Here is a 20,401-nt window from a genome sequence, read left to right as displayed (position 1 = left end):
TCTTGTACCCTGCACGCCAAGCACTGGAACCGGTGCACGATAAGAGGGGCCGAACTCCTTCTTGTTCTCCACCTTCTCACGGACCAGGTCACCAACTCGAGGTAGCCAGACAAGTACCGGAATCTGAAGTGCAGCATCAGTTGTGGAGGGCAAGTGTTCCTTTGCAAGACTGTATCGGGTCTCTTGTAGATTCTGTAATACAGCAGAATGATCATCTACATCGAAGGGTGCGGACGACACCGCCATGTCTAGACCATCAAGGTCTGGGACAAACATCTTTATGCCAAAGAACATTTCGTATGGAGTCCACCCACCCAGAGACCTTCTAGGGAGATTATTTAGTGCACGTTGAACGCTATACAAATGGGCCAACCAGTTCCTGCCAGTACCTAAAACCCTAGCTGTCAGGGATTGCTTTAAGTCACAGTTCATTCGTCCACAACACTATTGCCCTTAGGCCGGTATGGAGATGAAAATTTTACATGGACCCCCAAAGATCTCATGGCATCCTTGTACGCCTTAGAGGCGAACGTTGGACCCTGGTCTGAATGGAGGGTACTACATGCAAAAATTTGCACAAAGAAACACAAATCCCTGATGACAGTTCGAGCATCAGCACTGCGTTGTGGCCAGAGCCATAGAAAACGTGTGCACGAATCCACTGCAACTAAGATGTACTTATACGCAGTATCAGAGGAGAAAGGACCGCAGTGATCTAAATAAACACACCCAAGTGGTTTATTAGAAATGCACAACTGTGTTTGAGGTGGGCGCGCAGCAGTCGAAGGTTTAATCTGCTGGCAAATGTCACAATTAAGGACATAAGCACGAGTCTGTTTATACAATTTGCGCCACCAGTAACGTTGTTGTAAGATAGTAACAGTAGCTGAAACGTCGGCATGGTCAGAAGCCATACCTTCGTGAGCTGCTGTTATCAAGGAAATTCTGCAGTCCACGTTGGAAATCAATCTGCCACCAACATCGTTAATTCTCACATAGGGAACTTTATCAGGACTTAAATGATAAGAGTATTTAGAAGGGAAACCACAAGGGTAATTATCACCCTTCTCTGTTCCAGCAATGACTGCCAAGATGTCATCATCAATCTTACTTTTGGATCTTGTAACTGCTGCTACTAGATATGTTGCCACTGCTGTTTTCGCTGCTTCGTCAGCTAAACTGTTGCCAACAGCGTGGTGACCAAGAGTATGAATTACATTCACGAGGGGCAGAAGTTGTTTAAGTTCTGCGACTCGAACCCAAAGCATTTTATGTTTGATTGTGCTACCTTTGGAATCACGATACTCATTCTGAGAGAAAAAGAATAAATTGTCGTTGAAAGACTGAACACAGTAAAAAGAGTCACTCACTGTAAGAGTAGTCACTCGAGGATCAGCAAGCACCAGAGCACGAAGCTCTGCCAATTGGGCGGTACAGTCACCCAATGTCTGCGTGTGCACGATATCAGACTTGAATTCACCATTCACGAAAGTACCTGCCACTATTGCGCAGGGCGCTGAATAAGCATGTTTATAAACCGTCGCCGGTTGCGCCGAACCATCAGTGTAAATGATACAATGGTAATCCTCAAGCGGGCGTAAGGACAGAGGAGCTGGATGAACAAATTCATACCGCAAATACTCCTGAATCTGCAATGAGGCATCATAGATGAAAGTGACATCCGGAGACGTCAAAGAAGTGGCCCATTGTATCCCATGCGGATGCAAAGCTTTAGAATTTGGTACACTAGCTTTCGTCACTGCCTCCAGGGCAGGATACTGTGTGACAACCAACATGTGTTTCCCTTGCGACAGCACTCTCTCTTTCAGAATCGCCATCTGCACTGCAGTCTACTTTTTTAACAGTGGAAAAGCGCATTTCAGCCGAAGTGTACAGGTGTGAGTTGTAAGCAATAGGGACTGTGTCTCCCTCATTGAACGGTAAGTATGTGAAACCCACTGCGCCAGGCACAATTCTTATTACGAGGTTTGTGTGGTTATCACGCATCAATAAGTATTTAGAAGCAAGAAGATCAGCCTGCAAAGATTGCAGGATAGCTGAATGTTCTGGCAGCCAGCTCGATTTGGAAAAAGTTGGTTGTACCAAGGCATATAGCGGCTTGATACGCTGGGTGTAATCGGGAATGTATGTACTCCCGAAATGCAAAAAACCTAGCAAAGATTGTAGTTTTTTCAGAGTTTTTGTTAGCGCACAAACATGCGCACTTCTCCAGGAAGTGAGGTGCTAAACCTCGACCTTCGTTGTTGAGTTTGTAGCCCAAAAACAACACTGTAAACTCTGCAGTGTGTGATTTTGCAAAGTTAAATTTGTAACCGATGTCCACAAACATAACAATGATGCGGTCAACGCGACACAGATGCAGCCATAATTTGTTGTCTGTGAGATAGATATCGTCAGCATATGAGTACGCATCAGGGTCAATGCTCTCCAACAGAGAGACTACACGTGCGGCAAAGACACCTGGACTGTTTTAATCTTTTAAACTGTTTCTGTTTGCCGCCAGAAGTAAAGGCTGTCAATTGACTACTAATAGAACACTGGTTATGGCTATAAAAACCATTGGAGTGTGGTTTTAAACCTTTTTCTCATGAGACTATCAACGAGGGCAGAACTGTGGGTATTCTGTACCACGCATGTTTGACAATGAGAGTTCAAATGTCGATAATCCAAAACTAGGTGGTACGACCCATCAGGTTTGGTTACAGCAAACAGAGGATTATTCATGGGTGACATACATGTTTCAATTACACCTTGATATTCCAATTGTTCAAGGATTTCTGCGACGTGAGATCTAGCTTCGCGGTACATGGGATATCGGGGTTGTGGCTGTGGCATAGATCGGAACGGAATCTCATGGCTCTGCGATATTTTATCCCACCCGACCTGAGTATGGTACAATGCCAGAGCAAGCACCTGTGCCCACTCTTCTGCAAAGTTCTGAGCTTGATCCTTCGGCACAGTGTGCACGAAAGATGGGAGGGTTACCTTCTCCCCTCTAGGAGCAGCCAAAATGAAAGCTGGGGCACAGTCCGCCTCTGCTAGCAAAATGTCATATGTAGAGGTCAGATTTTCCCCAAAAATCCCTTTTATGGTACATTGTATGTCACCTTCTATTAAAAGGACTATGTCATATAGTATGTCAGGGGGAGCCACTCTTGTGTCAGCAGTTTCTACAGTGATAAATGTGTCAGTTGCTGTCGCCTTCAGATATGGACGCAGTGCTTGCCGCACTTTTGTAACCTCCGCTGTGCTGTCTAGCAGAGTTAGTGCCCATGTCAGGTTCCGAAGCTGCGTTCTTACTATCTGTGACATACCTCGCTGTTAGTGCAGCAACCTTCTTTTTGTGAAACGGGGGTCGTTGATGTGCAAACTCTTCCTGCTTGCCTTTACCGTCAGCCGGGCGGGGCTGCTCACGTCCTTGTGGGGCACCCCGACCTCTGCCACGTTCTCCTCCACCGGACTGTGAGACCGATGTTTCCTGTGAAGAACGAAGAGAACGTTGTTCAGGGACCTGAAATCTATCAGGAGACCTAATTCTAGTGCGCAATTCATAAGTGCGTTCAGCAGTCACTTGTACCGGTGACGCTAGACGAGACCCCTGTTTCTGTTGCTGCTTCCCCTGTTTCTTAGTTCTCCAATTATGTTTAGGAAAAGTTGGACGGTCGTCTTTAGTAGACGTAACCGTCTGAGTTTGCGGTTGCGCTGCTGTTTTAGCAAAAGGCTTAACGCCCAAACTGTTGCGGCCAATGGTCTTATAAGCCTCCACAATAATTTTCGGTAACTGCTGGGGTTTATCGACATCGGCGACGAGGCGCAGCTCATTCGACATTTGAAAGTTAATTACATCTCCCTTGACGTTAGCAAGGATGAGATCAGCAACTATGTCGAACACGCCAACAAGCCTCATTCCTAACTCGACCGCCGCCTCCGGACCGTGCTGATCCTGAACACGCTTGATCACGGAGGGCAGTACAGTCATAGACGGTGTGCCGAAACACTTCGAGTAGACTGCTGCAAACACTTTACTCCAGTTCTCACAATCAGTTACCTCTGGGACCAAGTCTTTCTGCAAACTAATGGTAAGGATCCTGTGTTTTTCCACAGGAGTAGAATTCGGAAATACCACTTCCAGCTGGTCAAATTTCTCAGCAAGCCAATAAGGCATATCGTCCTTATTCTGTGGGCACTTGCCCATTACCGAATTAACCATGATGGGACTAATAGTAATCCCGGCCGGTCCAGTTGGTTGCGTCGCAACCCCAGGTGCCCCCACCTGGACATTGCAAGAGACGTATTGCACTAAAGCCCTATGCACCGCAATCAAGGCAGTTTGGAGTTGACGTAAGTCATCCAGCAGGGCTTGCAAATATCGTGGATGTGGTGTGAACCCGGCCAAAACTGGCCAAGTGGCCCCTGGAATAGACAAGGAACCCAAACGAACCGGTGTAACGGAGTGGGAGGAGGGCCCCATTGAACCAAATACGATGCTGCCAAGCAGAAATAGGAATCTCTTGCATCCTATATGGCGTGTAATTAGCTGGAACAGCCATAGGAGTGTATGCGTGAAACGTCTTATCATCCGCATTCACCTCCGGAAAAGTAACCCAAGAGTAAAACAGCTCATAGGGGAACGAGGAATTGGCACTCACTACAAAGATAATAGACATTCCATCATCTGGCACCCCGAACTGCGTCAAATGACGCCAGAGAGGTGCGCGACTATGCGCTGCAATAGCGACCTCAGCCATAAGGACGCAGAGAAGAAACAATTTATATTAACCCGTAGCGCAAAAAGGGTCAGTAATGTTTAGAAAATCTTTTTAATTGTCAAGCTTGAATAAACCTATAAGTCAACTATATAGGTAGATTTAAACCATCACTCCCGTCAACCGGAAAGTAGAGTGAGGGTGTTGTGGACAAATATAAGCACTACTAAGGCGTCTCAATCATAAGACCAAAACGTTAGGGGCGCCATGTTGCGGGGATTCTGCTCATGCACAGAACTATGCACAGGAAACCAGGACCTCAGTGAATTGTGGTGTACCAAAAAACTCACCTCAGTACCCAGAACCCCTATCCGACTAGCATCCGTTTCTCATTCGTTCTCCCTATCATCTCGAAGCTACCAATGATTAGACAACCCAGAACAAGCGACTTAGAGTACTCTCAGGAATGGTGGGAATCAGAAACACCTTTGCGTCATTATTCTCATATCAGTCCACAACAAGAGTAATCAGAGACACGGAAAAGTTTAAAATGTTTATTTTTAACTACGTGCTCCAAGGTGCAGTACTTTGGCTAACATAAGCAGACAAATGATTAGAAATAAAACCATCAGCATTGTTTCCATAGAAAATGAAGGTAGAAATCATATTAAAAATGATAGTGGAAAACAGGTCCTATAATACCTTGTGAACCACCCCGCCTTCACTAGTAAGCTAGTTTTATAGGCTAATAGAAGGTCTCTCGGTTTGAATGGGGATTCCCATACCTCAAAGATCAGCTTAAGTGAATCACATCACTGGATCAGCTCTGCTCTCTGTGTCTGGAAAGGTTTTCTCCAAGTGCCCGAATCATGCATGCAAATGCAATATTAAAGGCACCCGAGTTTCAGATATTTGCAGCTGTGTGTTTGTTGTGTCTAGAACGTGGGCCGATCAACCTGAATTCAACAGCATAGATTGTTATTTGACCTTGACGGCTTCTGCACACAGTGTTCAGACTAAGGTCGCGGTGCACGTCTAGGGATGTGCACAACAGACCGTTCTCATGTGAAGAAAAAGCGAGCAAGCAGTTTCACTTGTAATAACAGCTACCCGTAGTGTCGTGTGCAAGAGCAGCTAAGTGGCAAGATGGCGTTTATCTTCTAAAGCGCTTATGCTAACATAGCAATGTGTGCACATAAAACTCTGTCTCCACTACAACAGGTCCAGGCTGTCCATGATGGGACACTTCCTTTGCTCTGTCCTGCACTTGTAGTCTGTCACCTAGTCATGTTGGCTCTATTTCCATGCCACAGATCAGGCCGGAATCGCTACACTCAACCGTCACAGATCACCATCATTTAGATCTATAGCTCCATGGGTATGCACCATCTCCAAAATCATACAAGGCTCAATAAGATCGTAAATCTGTGCAGCCTGGACACAGTACACCCATTCTGTCACATGTGCAGCACTCCCTGAAGCGCCTGGCGGCACTAATTAGGCACACATCTTCCACTGGGTCCAAATATACAGATAAAGTTATTTTTGCAGAATCACAAATAGAGCTGGGCCCCGGATGATCACCTACCTCTGCCACTGTTAGGTTTTAGTATCATCAGATAGGCAACATCACCTCCTCTCCACATCTCGGATCCACAGAACTCTGCAGTTGGCTATCACTCTAAACACCACCTTCATCAACGACATCTTTTTCATTTGGCTCCACCAACCAATCCTTCACTGAAAACAATTAATATTTCTCCTGCCTTTCACCTCCGCTCCCTGGGTGCATTTCTCACTCATGCTATGCTACGCTCTTGCCCCCTGGTTTATTCGAAGTTGCTAAATACTCAACCTTTGCAAAATGAAAATATTGTACCACGTCAACAACATTTTGCTCCAGACACCACCACCTTGTTGTACTAGGCCAGAATCTTGGAGTGCTGCTTGACAGCGCTCTTCCTATTTCTGCATTCATTATCTTCTCTACCGGTGTAGAACACTTTCAACACATGAGTAATAATCCCCCAGATCACATACTTTGTTGCCAAATCCTTCTTCCACACTCTATTAAACAGTCAACTAGCTTATTGCAGCAGCCTTCTTCTAGAGCTTTCCCTCTGCTCCTTTCAGCCAAATAGTCAATGTCCTTTATTGTGCTAGAAATTCACTGCACAATCTTCCACAATCCCACCGTAGCTTGCCACACTGTAGCAAGGCGGCTTTAAACGTATCCTTGAACCTGCTTCAAACTCCGCAGCAATACCCAAGCATTGTAATCAGGACAGTGCTAGGCCCCACCCGGCTGAACTAGAAACATCATCATTGTTGAGGGCCCCCAACAGAATTATTCATTCATCTGCTCTCAAGGCTTACCTTCTCACCTAGAAAGGGCACTGTGCTCACCCCATCCCAAAATAAGATGCAAGACCACGGTCAAAGAGACGTAAAAGTCTTTGATTGCTGTCCATTGTATTCGATCCCTTAGACCACGACGATAAGCCCACTATTACATTATGTCATGTTTCTCATATGCTCTCTAATCTTATACAATGTTCCACAGAGTCTAACCATATCTGAACTATATTGTTAAATGGCTGTGTCCCATTAAAATAAAAGAACAAGAAATGTGGCCTGCTTTGTAGAGCTCTCACATCAGCACTGTTGAAACAGCTATCTTAGCTTCCTGTTCAGCCACAGAGAGACATTAAATGATGTCAACCAAACATGCCACTGAATAATAACGCCTCAAAAGTCTCTAACTGGCGTCGAAGCCACGTTCATGCTGATTGAGCTACATCCCTGTGCCACTAATAACACAACTCCAGACAGGTTCACAGAAGCACAAGTGCCCACTTTGGGAATGCCATCACCAGAACAACTAAACCAGGAAACAGTGTATATGAACTACAGCCAAAGAGGGAAACCTCCGCTTATTCACGCAGACGTCTCTTGTAAATAACTGGTTAACCGACCGCCAGTTATCTGAATATGATGTTTGCCAGTGTTTATATTTTATATTCTATCTAATATTTTGGACATATAGCACCCTGAAGCAGGATGATTTGCATCAACAACGTAATGCAATTATAACATGATATGATACAGAGAACTAGCTCTCCACCTTTAATGTCAAATTCATATCTGCACATACTTCGGATAAATATGAGTGAATTATCTAGAAAGATCAGGAGGAGCACTAGATCAATAGATTGCTTTTAATGGCATCCTTGTAAGACAATTAGAATTGCATACGTTTGTCCCTGTTTTTGTTGCATATCTGATATGATGTTTATATGGCCAATCAGTGCCAAGATACCCGCGCAGGTGATAGTGTGCTTTACAAATACACATAACACAACAACATAAAATAACTGATTATAGGATTGCTTCAAGGGCAGACTAATGTCCTTAATGAGTGGGTTTTTATAGATTTTATGTTACTTGTCTGAGAGTGCAATTACTATTGCTTCTCTTTTGGAAATCAACAAGATACGCACATGCAAATTTACATTATCAACAAGCCTACTCAATGTTGATGAATTTCAGTATGCGCATAGGTTTGATATGTGCATGTACAATATTCAGGAATGTGTGAAATGACATGCTGGCCAATGCTTCTCACTTTCATGTGCATGATTTGACAATCTGATGTCACATATCCCACCTGTTCTACCTTTAAAATTTGAGACGGACCAGAAGGATCCATACAAGCATTCAAGTATGAAGGTGTTGTTAGGGATCTCTTCCTCCCCCTCCTGATGGTTTGCTGTCTGGCCTCCACTCCAAGGCTAGTGTTCTAAATCTCATTATTTAGCCTCCTTCCTCTGCCTTCTCAGTATAGGTCAGGGAGGCCTTGCATAACAGCTCCATCTGTGTGTTGCAGGCTGGTGCATGTTTTTTTATCCTTCATTTAATCATTTGTATGCTGTATAACACTTTGCCGCACCAACTGTAACTAGTTCACAGTCTGTTATGCATCCCTTAATAAACATTAAAGGCATAAAAATAATTTAATACATTTTTAATAGTTGTTAAAAACTTTCAAAGCACTGACAATCTCTCTGAATTGCTTCACACAGGCTCCACTGGCCCAACCAGAATCTCCAACGGCTTCTGTGGGAGAAGATGTCCAATCTCTAGCAGACTCCATGGACTCGGACCGTGATTCCATCTGCAGTAATTCCAACACCAACAATGGAAAGAATGGGAAGGAAAAGGAAAAAGAGAAACAGCGAAAAGACAAAGATAAGAACCGGGCAGATTCTGTGGCTAATAAACTTGGGAGTCTAAGCAAAACATTGGGCATCAAACTGAAAAAAAACATGGGAGGCCTGGGAGGTTTGGTTCATGGTAAAATGAGCCGGGCAAATTCAGGTAATGGTAAGAATGGAGATTCGACTGAAAAAGTGAAAAAGTCCAAGTCTCGGAAAGGAAGCAAAGAAGAGTCTGGTCAGTCTGCCAGTACATCTCCTTCGGAGAAGACATTGAGCCCCTCTCCAACAGACAAAGCAAGCACTTCTCCAGTTGATAGAATCCTCACAAAGTCTCTCTCGGACAAGCAGTGTGATCCTTGGAAATACAGCACTGACGTAAAGCTCAGTCTTAACATCTTGAGGGCTGCTATGCAAGGTGAACGCAAGTTCATCTTCTCCGGCCTCCTGCTAACCAGCCACAGGCATCAATTTCATGAAGAGATGATTGGCTTCTACCTGACGAGTGCCCAAGAGCGCTTCACTGCAGAACAGGAGCAGAAGAGGAAAGAGGCGGAAAAGAAAGCATCCTTGAATGGCTTGGCAAGCAGGAAGCTGGAGCAAGATGGGTTTGTGAAAGAGAAATTAGATGCCTCTCCTCAGGATAGAGCTTCACCAGTCTTGCCTCAAAGCCATACAACACAACTTGTTTTAAAACTGAAGGACCGCACTAGCCCCATTCCCACAACCTGTTCCTCACCCAACACAGGTGCTAAAAGAAGTAGTCCCATTCCGGTATCTGCTCACTACAGCCATACACCTCCTGTCCAAAGGCAGAGTGTGATCCATCTGCATGATGTCAACTCTAAGCCCTCAAGTTTCAAAGAGGATGCTTACCGGCCAGCAATAGGCACCTTAAAAACATGTGCGACATATCCGCAACAAAATCGCTCCTTGTCTTCTCAAAGCTACAGCCCCGCCAGGGTTGCAGGCATCCGCACAGTGAACACAGTGGAAACATTGGCGTATGCTATGCCGACTGAGCATAAGTCTCAAACATACACGAACGGGTTTAACACTGCTGATATCCGAGACTGTTTAGAATATGCGGACCACGAAGCTCCACAGACCTGGTTGAACAATGATAAAAACAAGGGGCGAAACTCAGTTTTTCCTATATATTCCCTCCATCAGAGCCGCTGTAAGCGGGAAAACTGTTCATTCTATGGACGCGCTGAGACTGGAAATTACTGTTCCTACTGCTACAAAGAGGAGCTGAAGAGGAGAGATAAGGAAAACAAGGCCCACAGGCACTGAATGTGATAGCGATTTTCACAGACAATGTATTTTGTTTTGTTTTCCAACTTGAAACGGAAACACTGGAGCAAAACAAATGTTTAGAAGGATGTGATACTGGATCTACATGGCTGATTTTGTGGGGGTTGTGCGGAAATGAAATGGCAAACTTTTAATGAATTAATTATTTTTCATTGTCCACATCTCATTGATGTACATTGGTCACGCTGAGATGCAGCTGTTTCCTTTGTCAGTGACAAAAATGTTTTGGTACTAGATTACTAAATGTGCCTGAAAATACACTGACATAACTCAGGTAGTTGGAGGTCATCAGGGGGGCAATAAGTTAGTATGAGAACACTTTGCTTTAGAATGGTCTTAATCCAAGATTTTTGGATCTTTCAGATGCCATAGGTAAGGTGATCCTAAGTAAAACAAAGTCTGTGTATCTGTAGCAGCCGCCAGGTGTACATTTCTTGTACATTCATTGCTGACATCTTACATTAAACAAGTGGGTGTGTTTAGAAACAAATGGTGCCTGAATGAAACACAGCCTCTATGTCTGGTATTTATGGCAAAGGCAGATTGAATGAGTTAAAAGGTTGTGTATCATACATATTGACTTAAATCAGACCTAGTTCGTACATCATCTGGGTTTCATATATTATCTGAGCCTTAGAATACATGTTAATAAGGCTTTTTGACAATACAGTGCCAGTCACCATAGGCAATGTTGACATGATACCTCCGAGTCCAATTTCCCTTGGGATTATTGGGTCACCTCCAACTTACTGCACATCCTCTACTAATTGGTGGGTTCAATTTCATTTTAAACCCTTATAACTAATGCTTGATGTTGAGTCATGCTATAGTTGAGTCCCCTATTATGAGGAAGATGTCTTTCAGTCAGAGAACTGAGCATCACTACTTATTTCATGAGACATAATGTCCCAAGAGTGATCATAAATATTTCAGAAGAGCTCATTTAACACATAGCATTTGTTTTAATATACTACACATCAAGCCTAGAGGCCCTCAAATCCTGAAGTGCAGTTGCAATTGGGAAGAGAGTGAAAATTAAACATATCAAAAATAAAATTGGGGAACTTGTTATTTCATTGCAGTACTCTAAGTATCAAATATTAGTTGCAGTACCGATCATTTGATCATTCTTCATTTTGCACTATAACTCGGCCTTTTAAAAATCAGTCACTCTATACCAAACTTCGGTGTGTTCAGCTACACTCACATTGAATAGTGTGAAGAATAATGAACATTCCATGTTGTCTCACACTTTGTAAAATAAAACTGAAAACACAGAATTCTTCAGCAGGAGAAATTCCCCCAGTGAGTATAACCAATACTTATTAAAGCTGTGAAGCAGCAGTTGTGACAGGGTAAGTGGGTGAAAATGCCTTAAGACATGGGTCGCAAAAAGAATCAATGAGTAAGTCACATTAATTAATGTTTAAATAGTTCAAACAAATGATGACAAAAAGATCATACTAGGCTGGCATATCACCAGAAATGTGGGAGGAGATCAGAGTCCTATCAAATCATGACACAAGTATGTAAGATGCTTGTGAGGAGGATTAGGATGGAGTAGTTCCAGAGCAACAAGAAAAGTTTCAAATGACCCCCAAAGAATGCCCAGGATTTTACATTTTGATTGAACTATTGTAATCATCTCACCTTTGTGTTTCGCTTAAATTTGCTACATATAAACACTTTAAATCCAAAGTGGGATGTTGAAATATATGGTGCTTAGTATGACCCACCTGGAAAACATTTACTTTGGAGCTTTCCTAGCAACTTAACTTAAGTCTTCAACAGCAAATATGAGATATCAGCACAGGATTAATAGAATATTTAATAAAGACAAATTTCCTTCATGTTGAAGCATGTCATCATCTCTCAACTGCTGTCAATTACAAAACTTTCTCTAAGTTTGTTATTGTGGCTTTTCACTACCAGAGCAAGAACTCCCTTTTTTCACTTGTCACTTTCTTAGACATACCTCTCCCGTCTTTTTATCAGCTTGCACCATGGTTTATCTCTTTGTCCCTGATATAAAGTTATGACTCCAACTAAAAGTAGTAATTGAGTCTACTCTTTTTAATGTTATCACCTTCGATCTCTCCTTTCTTTTTACCAGAAGGTCTTCATGCAGTCATTGGTGAAGACTTATTTAACTCGATGCTTGATACCACTAGTTTGCTGTATTCTGACCTTTTCTGCTCAAACTTTTAAACATGAACCAGGTGCAAAAGTCAGAGATTTGCTAATATAGAAATATTCCTATACTTAAAGTACATTTATGACTTTTTAGGGATTCGCAAGTAAACCCATGAGTACTACCAGAAATCTATTACAGTCATGCAGTTCCTAAAGTACTCCAGTGTATAAAATATGCTTCTGTGCAATTTCTAGCTGATAAATCCTGAATGCAACAATGTGACCTAACCGTGCATTAGTACATTTATCTTTTTTCTCTTCTCTATGGGGAACGTGTTCTCTTTCTATTTCCACCCTCAGTACATGTGCTCTTCCCTTTCCACAATGGAAATGCACTAACGTCTCTAAGAGAAGCAAGTTTACATGTTCCAGCTGAATATGAAACAACTTAAAAGAGGTATGTAAATACCTACAAATGAACGCATTTGTGGATGCTTATCTACTTTTGCAGTTCCCCACCCATGAACACCAACAAATCTACTCTGAAAGGCTAAACGTGATGTGAAAATTCTGTTGCAATGGTAAACGTTTGCATTCACAAGTGGACCCTACATTGTGTAAAATTCCATCATTCTGGGTCATATGAACCAGGGTTGGGATTTTATATTTGTAAATTGCTTTTTTGACCACCCAGATTCAACTTGGGTGCAGAAAACATTGACGCACATCTAGCCCATTGTGACCTACATGCTCTTTCACCTAAAAAAACATAGCTCTTATCTTCCATTACCACATCACCCTCTGAACCCTCTTGGGATCACCTGGGATTCATTGCGAGATTTGTTCAACATGGTTATTCCTTGAGTTTTCTGTTGTAGTTCTATACCCCTCAACAGGTGATATGATCACCAATAATTAAGTGAAAACATTAACAGTTCATTTTTCACCTTTAATGCCTGTGGACCTTTCTTTGAACTCACTTAAATGAAGTCCTCCGTGGAAATTGCCATTACTTATCAAAAAAGCACCTGTATGTTAAAGACAATAAGGCCTTGATCGGTGTCACCCTTGGTGGTAGTTGATGCCAAAAAGGTGATAGGTCCTTGGTGTCCCCAGTAAGAACTGTTGGACTGCTATCTGAAAACCAAATAGGAACCTGAAAGCCCCCACACAAAGTATGATATGAGATCCCATTGCATCATATTACTTCATAGATTGCATTGTGTGCAAATTATCCTTTGCTATACTTTTTCTCATTAAATATCCTTAATCATTTACGTTGAAGGCTCGATAGAAGTAATGGTGGTTGAAGCAATAAGCGCTTTACAGGCCTGTCAATGGTAAAAAGCTCTATATAAATACTAAAATATGAATTGAATAATACGTATATATATTCAATCAAAAACTAACCAAAAACATTCCCTATCTGACACCGACATTTCAAGATAAATTTGAAAACTGACAAATCTTCCTTAGAAGGCGTACCATCACTGAAAAATTACAATAATAATTAGAGCGGTTTGAAAGCGCATTATCATTATTTCAGAGATGGACAACTGCTCTGCGCCTTCTTAAACGCAGACATTGCCTTTTGTTCTTTTTGGGTCTCTGTAAATAATAATGGCCATTGTTTAAGGAGCACTGATGCAATCTTCATTTTGCACTTAGAATCACAAAATCCTTTTGATAGATGAATTTGTCCATGTATCATTGTAAACTAAATGCAATCTTATTGAATGCAATTTAAAAGTGTTGTGTACAACCCTGCTACAGGAGCATATTATTTTAAATGTGAAAATATGATGGGATAGCATACATATTTATTTTACACTGATTCACAAAAGCATTTCTGAGTAAGGGAAGTAACATTGCAAGAGTACTCTTTTACATACTCATACTTGGCTTTCCGATCCAACCCGCAACGTCCAACTCCCTATTAAGTAAAAGTGCAAAGAGGGCACAGTCCTTACTATTTGTACTAATTGTATATTAATGTTCTTCGAATATTTTATTCGAATTTTAATTGTTCGTGCCTTTTCACAAATGGCGTATAAGAGTATGGAAAGGAGTGCTCCTTCAGTGCTAGTTCACATATTCAACCCCCCATAGTAATCACTTTTTGGCTGTAGATTTCTGCACACTGTCTATCAGGCTTTACTTAAGATGTAAAACTACTCAAAACTAAATTTTGCTCATGAAGCATGTTTTTTTAAGCAAAAAGCACCTACGTTAAGCCAATTCTGTGCTACTTACTTTTTTTGATTAATTACACAAAAGATGATCCTTTGTTAACCTGCAGTTGCGAAATGTATAGATACTGTTCTTTAGACACATACTGTTGCCAATTGAAACGTATGTTGATAAAATCCACAATATGCAATTATATTTTCCACAAGCAAATTAATAATTTAATCGGCACAATCAATCTAAACTAACCTAAGATGGTCACGGTTCTACAGAAATGGATACCAAGCTAACATTTCCATCTTTATTCAGTAAAGCACACGAAAAAACAATAAATGCGCACTAATTAGACCAATATTGATTTTTGAAAAGCATTTCTGACCTTTGCTTTCAATGCCATAATTGTCTCCAATTTCCTGCGCTCTGGAATCCGCACTGGAAGCAGCAGCCGTTTGCCATATGCCTTGATCAATAGACCTGTCTGTGCAACAGCAGCTCAGTGTACAGCTGCTAAACCTTTTTAAAGTCAATTTATTGTAGCTTTCTAGTGCACATTCAGGCAGAATGCATCTATTTTAAGTTCCTTCAATTTAGACTTCCCAGCCATTACTAGTACAGGAATCGCAACAATTGTGGCCGAAATAAGGAAACTTAAAACCTGTCTTTCGTCACTATGTCCATTATGAGGTCTGATTCAGGTTACAAGCTCCCTTAAATTTGCCTAGGGCTAGTCCTGTTTTCATTCCTTGCTACTGTCAATGTGAATCACAGTTCCTTTGCATCAACACTGAGAGTTCCAAACTGCACCTGCTTTGTTAAATAGAGACAGGGGAGATTTCAAAATGGTGGGTCATGCAAATACCATGAATGTGCCCACATTGCAAAAGAACCAGGAAGTAGCCCGCTGGTAGACCAGTTATTGACAGTGCCATGCGTTGGATGCAATCACACAAGAGTTTTGTAGAAGAGGCAGTAATGAATGACAAAGTCAAAAGGACCAAGTGAAAAAACCCAAGAACAGCTGCAAAAGTGTGAAAATACTTCCAGTGCAGCATCCATGAAGGGAGGTCTGTCTTGTAGTTGAATGAAGATTGGACCCTGGAGTTTAATCCCTACTCTTCCCCTTGAAGAGATGGTGTATTTATGCACAATGCACTTAGCCTACATTCCCTTTCCTGCAACAATTGCAAGCACTTAGAAGCAATATAACCCCCAATATTCAACTCTATATAATCAAACAATATATTTATACATACAGCAGCAGTCACGATTAAACAACGATACTAAAGTAGAATTCTTTTTTTTAGTAGTGTCCCCTTAATCACACACGTTTTTCTGGTTCTTTCCTTTAACTCTTTGTAGTGCAACAAGTACCACATTTCAAGCAATACATGTTATTTTCATTGATATTTTTCAGGGGATTTCCACTGTAACTTAAAGAATTGTTGTGCAGCCCCCACCCCCCCACAGCAAAAAATGTGTTGCAAGGAATGAGCTGAAATTGCTTTTAATGTCACACAGGAACTCTCACTTACAAACATGCTGACACTTGTTAGGCCGATCAGAAGTTTTTCACGGGTTAGTATTTGTTGCCCTGTGATCCACAGAAAAATGTATTAAAAAATGTTGCAGAGAGGTCTCCAGAACAGGTGTGGAGGGAGCCTGTTGGCTTTCTCCAGCTAAGGAGGCGGCAATGGAACAGCTATTTGCTTGATTACTTATTGATAATCTTCATTATTTCACACTTTAGGCTTTCTCTTCCCAGTCCTTCCCACATGAGGACTTGGATGAAAAAGACAGACAAGGAGTGAAGGACCCAGTTATTTACATGTAAACTTCATTCCTCCAAATCCTGTTATTCCTCATCTCAGTCCTCGAGCCAGTAAGGGCATGGGTGGGAAGAAGGAAGAGGAGGTGACGTCAAAAGAGCGGCCTTCACTGAAGTGGCCTTGCTCCCTACTGTCTTTCCGCTTCTCCATCTCAGTCACCAGTTATTAGTTTCAATTCTGTATAGGAAAACTTTGAAAGGGAATCATGTGCTGTGAGCAGAGTGGATGTGTCACGTCTTTCCATATGGTTATAACCTCATGTACAAATCTCCGTAATGCACAAAACTGACACGGGTGAGACTCGATTTAGAAGGAGGTAGGTTAGATAACAGCTCTGTATTGACCAGTGTTTTTCCTCTCACTCTTATGCTATCTTAACAGTTGCTATGCAAAGATTCCCCAGGTAGATGCGCTGTAGAGTAAGGAAACATTTTTTTGTATAATGGGGGATCTTCTTGTGCTTTTGTAAGTGTTTAATACTAATGTAATCTTGAAGAATTCAAAGATAGCATAACTGTATATTGTCATGAGGGATGTGGCACCTAGAGTCTTGTGTGTTCACTATGAGCAGAATGGGAGCCTTCGGTGAACAGATACATGTTGTGATTATAACAAAATGGCCATCTTGATTCACTAATGCTCATGCCCTATGTATAGACAAACATCTTACGGTGTATCGCTCACCAAGCTTCACTAGCCATAGATGGGTTAGGACCTCAGGAACAATATGTTAAAAAACAACCTAATTCTCAAAGTAGCCACTGGTTTTTGAGAAGAAAAAAAGGTTCTCTTTACTCTGTTCTGCAACTGTAACAATCACCAAAAAAGGCATTCCGGAATGTTCCTTTGTTTGATGATATCTGCTTGTGTTCAGAGGCCTATTGTGACACAATTCAGGATGAACCCTTTAAGAAATTGGACACCATTTTGCCTGTGGGTTCTATGTATGCAAAATTCGCAACTAATCTGTCTGTTGTTCCTAAGATCTGAAGCTGGGCTACACATTTCTGACCCTTATATGACAAGTGCCAAGCAGACTTCCTGCACAGGTCTACCAGCTGCTAATTGGAGCAAACCTAAGAGGCTCCGTTTGCCTCTCTGAGAGTAGCCCTTGGGGTGCACCCTGTGTTTTGACTATGCTTGCTAATTATGAGATACATTTTATTGTTGGGATGCGTGAGTTGATATGGTTTGACAGGACTGCTCCAGTGTTAAATTCAGGTGCCTGGTTTTTAACCAGCTAAGGTTGGTGGCGACTGAATGCCTTTCCTATCTGGCTTTGCTTCACTGTTGGCTAGCTTTAGTCATGACCATCATGGTTCGATACCTGCCCTGTGTGCACAGAAATAAAAACATTCACAATTGGATTTTAGCTGGCAGGTTCTCAATAGGTATTCCACCCAAAGGGCCATAGGATTGAGCGACGTGGCTTTACGACTGTCCCCTGGCTTTTGAGGTCCCTTCATGCTAGGGAATTGTGGGGGAACTTGCTCATCTACATATCCAGTAGACCTTGGCCTCTGCATTTGCACATGCATTTTGACGTACACTTTGTTTGTATGATCCAGTAAATATGGCATTGTGTAAACATTGGATCATAATTGTGTAATTTGCCACCATGACTAGCACTTAAATTCACATTCCACAAATGTAGAAATGAATAGGCGTGGACATATCATCACGTACATTGCAATTGAACAGGTAAAGTATTCCCTGTCATATATACAGAATGCAACTTGTACACCCACCGCTAGGGGATATTTGGGCGGGCATGACTTATTTATTGGTTTAGCCTCTTGGAAGTATATTCACGCTGTCAGGACCCTAGAAATCTCAGTAGTTATAGCAAGACCTAGCAGCACTCTTGCTAGTGAGGAAGGTCATGGACTCTGACTGTAGGTGACTCTTCAGCTTTACCCACTGTAACTTTATATGTACCACAGGTATCCTTGTGAAAGCTGGGCCGAATTTTCTAGACTTATTACCAAATGGGTTTATCAGTGGTAAGGAAGTGGAAGGGGCTCAGAAATGTATTCTACTTTCCGTTCATTTGCACATTGCCTATGTATGTGATAAAAACGAATAGTGGTTGTTGAAACAAGAAAGGTGTTTGTATGTATGTCCTGTTTGTAGATTTAAGGCTGTATTATGTTGGAATTTTACAAGCCAAGTTAAAAATTGTAATATAGAAATAATTATTTTTATATTATTTTCAAAATATGCTACAGAGCAATATTTTGCGCCTTTATTAAAAACAGGGTTGCCATTTTAGTGGGTAAACTACGGAATTGTAGGTAGAGGCTGCTCTAGGACGGAAAAAGCTTTGTAAGAATTAATGTGAGCTAAGAATGCTAATCATTGTTATGCACTCAAATGTCTGTCAAAGTTAGAAAATATTCATGTTACTTTTTTTTACCTCAAACGTTTCATTTGGTTTCCCTAATCCACATGTTCGCCTTGTTTCTGTTTCTTTTCCCTAAAAAAAGAATTTCTAGCAGCAGTCTTTTCATTAAGAATTGTTTTTATTTTTTTTACGCTGAATAAAAATGCAGATGCTACTCAATGTTTGAAATTATTTTTTCATGCGGAAATTGTTGTTGGTTTTTCGGCATTTCTTTTCTTGAAAATGTTTCCTTTGCTTCTTTTGTAAACAACAGGAGATGCTATCGAATGATTTGATGCAAATTTACCATACAACTATTCTGTCATCTTTTTTTGTGGGACTGCCAATACATGTTTGTAATCCCGCAACATTTTGTGTCTCTTTAGCGTTCCTCTAAATGGACTGCACGAGTGGATAATTCTTATCAAGGTAAAAACATAGAGGCAGATTTACAAGAAACTGACTCATCTCTGCATCATAGCAGAGATGTGTCAGTTTACTTGCGTCACGCAAAAAAACCCTTGCGCCACCATGGATACGTCACATTTACAAAGCGGCGCACCATGGTGCAAGGATTGACAGATGCGTTACACACATCTGTTTGCGCAAAGTTTGCGCATTTCTGGAGTCGTGTCACACGCACGGCGCAACTCCAGCAATGCTCAGCAATGCCTATACCTATTGTGCTGCGTCACTCCTTACTCCTGCTATAAGCAAGCATAAGGTTTTGACGCAGAGATGTCGTAGAAGTGGCGCAGTGAAATCATATAGATTTCCTGCGTCATTTTTATGAGGCTTTCTTGAGTTGGAACGACCACCCTGCATACATTATACCTGATGCAGGTATAATGTAGCGCAGGGCTTTACAATGTAATATATCTCTCTAGATGCGTCATGTTGTAAATGTGTTGCAACGTGGTGCATTGTTTACACCGCCGCTGCATCACAAAAGTGACGCGACTGCGGCGCAAACGTGTTGCAAGGGGCTTGTAAATCTGTCTCATTGATTACAAACCATCAGCAGATGTTTTTGGCAACGAATGATAAAATCTAAAAAAGTTCTGAACTTTGGAAGAAAATTTGTATTTTACTTGCTGATTTATTTGTACATTGTGCACAGAATAATGGCTAGTTTCAAGCCAAAAATGTGAATTAAATTACAAAATGAGCTTTGGAGAAGCCCGTAGGTCTCCTATTTAAAGGTGAATGACTATCTATTAAGATTACTAGTAGTTGGTTGATACTGGCGTGTTATAGCGCTTGCGAGCACATCTCTCGTGTCTCTATAAGGAATATAGAGACACAGAGGACACTAAATGTACGCTTTGCATAGCTGAATGTGTGATGTAAAACAAACTTGAATATATGTGACATCAATATTTTTGTATCTTAGCTCTGTGGCATTAGTATGGAGACCATACACATGGTGCAAGTGCTGTTAACCTAACATAATATGTTACAAATAGAAATCTAGTGAAATGGAGTTATGCCAGTTATGTATACCAGTTGAATTCCCCAGTTTTCTTTGGTTTTTAAACGATTGTAGTTTTTTTTTATCGTGCCTGGTATAAGGTGGCTTTATCCCTATTTAAGGATACTCTAGCTGCCACCAAA

The 20,401-nt window shown here is 41.6% G+C and overlaps 1 protein-coding gene across 1 annotated transcript in view; it reads left to right on the top strand.

Annotated features, from left to right (window-relative positions):
• The window catches only part of OTUD7A (OTU deubiquitinase 7A), a 1,294,251-nt gene extending 1,275,302 nt beyond the window's left edge, over positions 1-18,949 (top strand). Inside the window, exon 15 of the mRNA XM_085643760.1 lies at positions 8,810-18,949. Coding sequence (XP_085499886.1) covers positions 8,810-10,237 — 1,428 coding nt within the window. The 3' untranslated portion in view covers positions 10,238-18,949. The remainder of the gene's footprint in view (positions 1-8,809) is intronic.
• Positions 18,950-20,401: the final 1,452 nt, after the last annotated feature.

This window comes from Triturus cristatus, chromosome 3_1, assembly GCF_964204655.1.
Source record: "Triturus cristatus chromosome 3_1, aTriCri1.1, whole genome shotgun sequence".
Lineage (NCBI taxonomy): Eukaryota > Metazoa > Chordata > Amphibia > Caudata > Salamandridae > Triturus > Triturus cristatus.
This window is presented reverse-complemented; position numbering and strand designations above follow the sequence as displayed.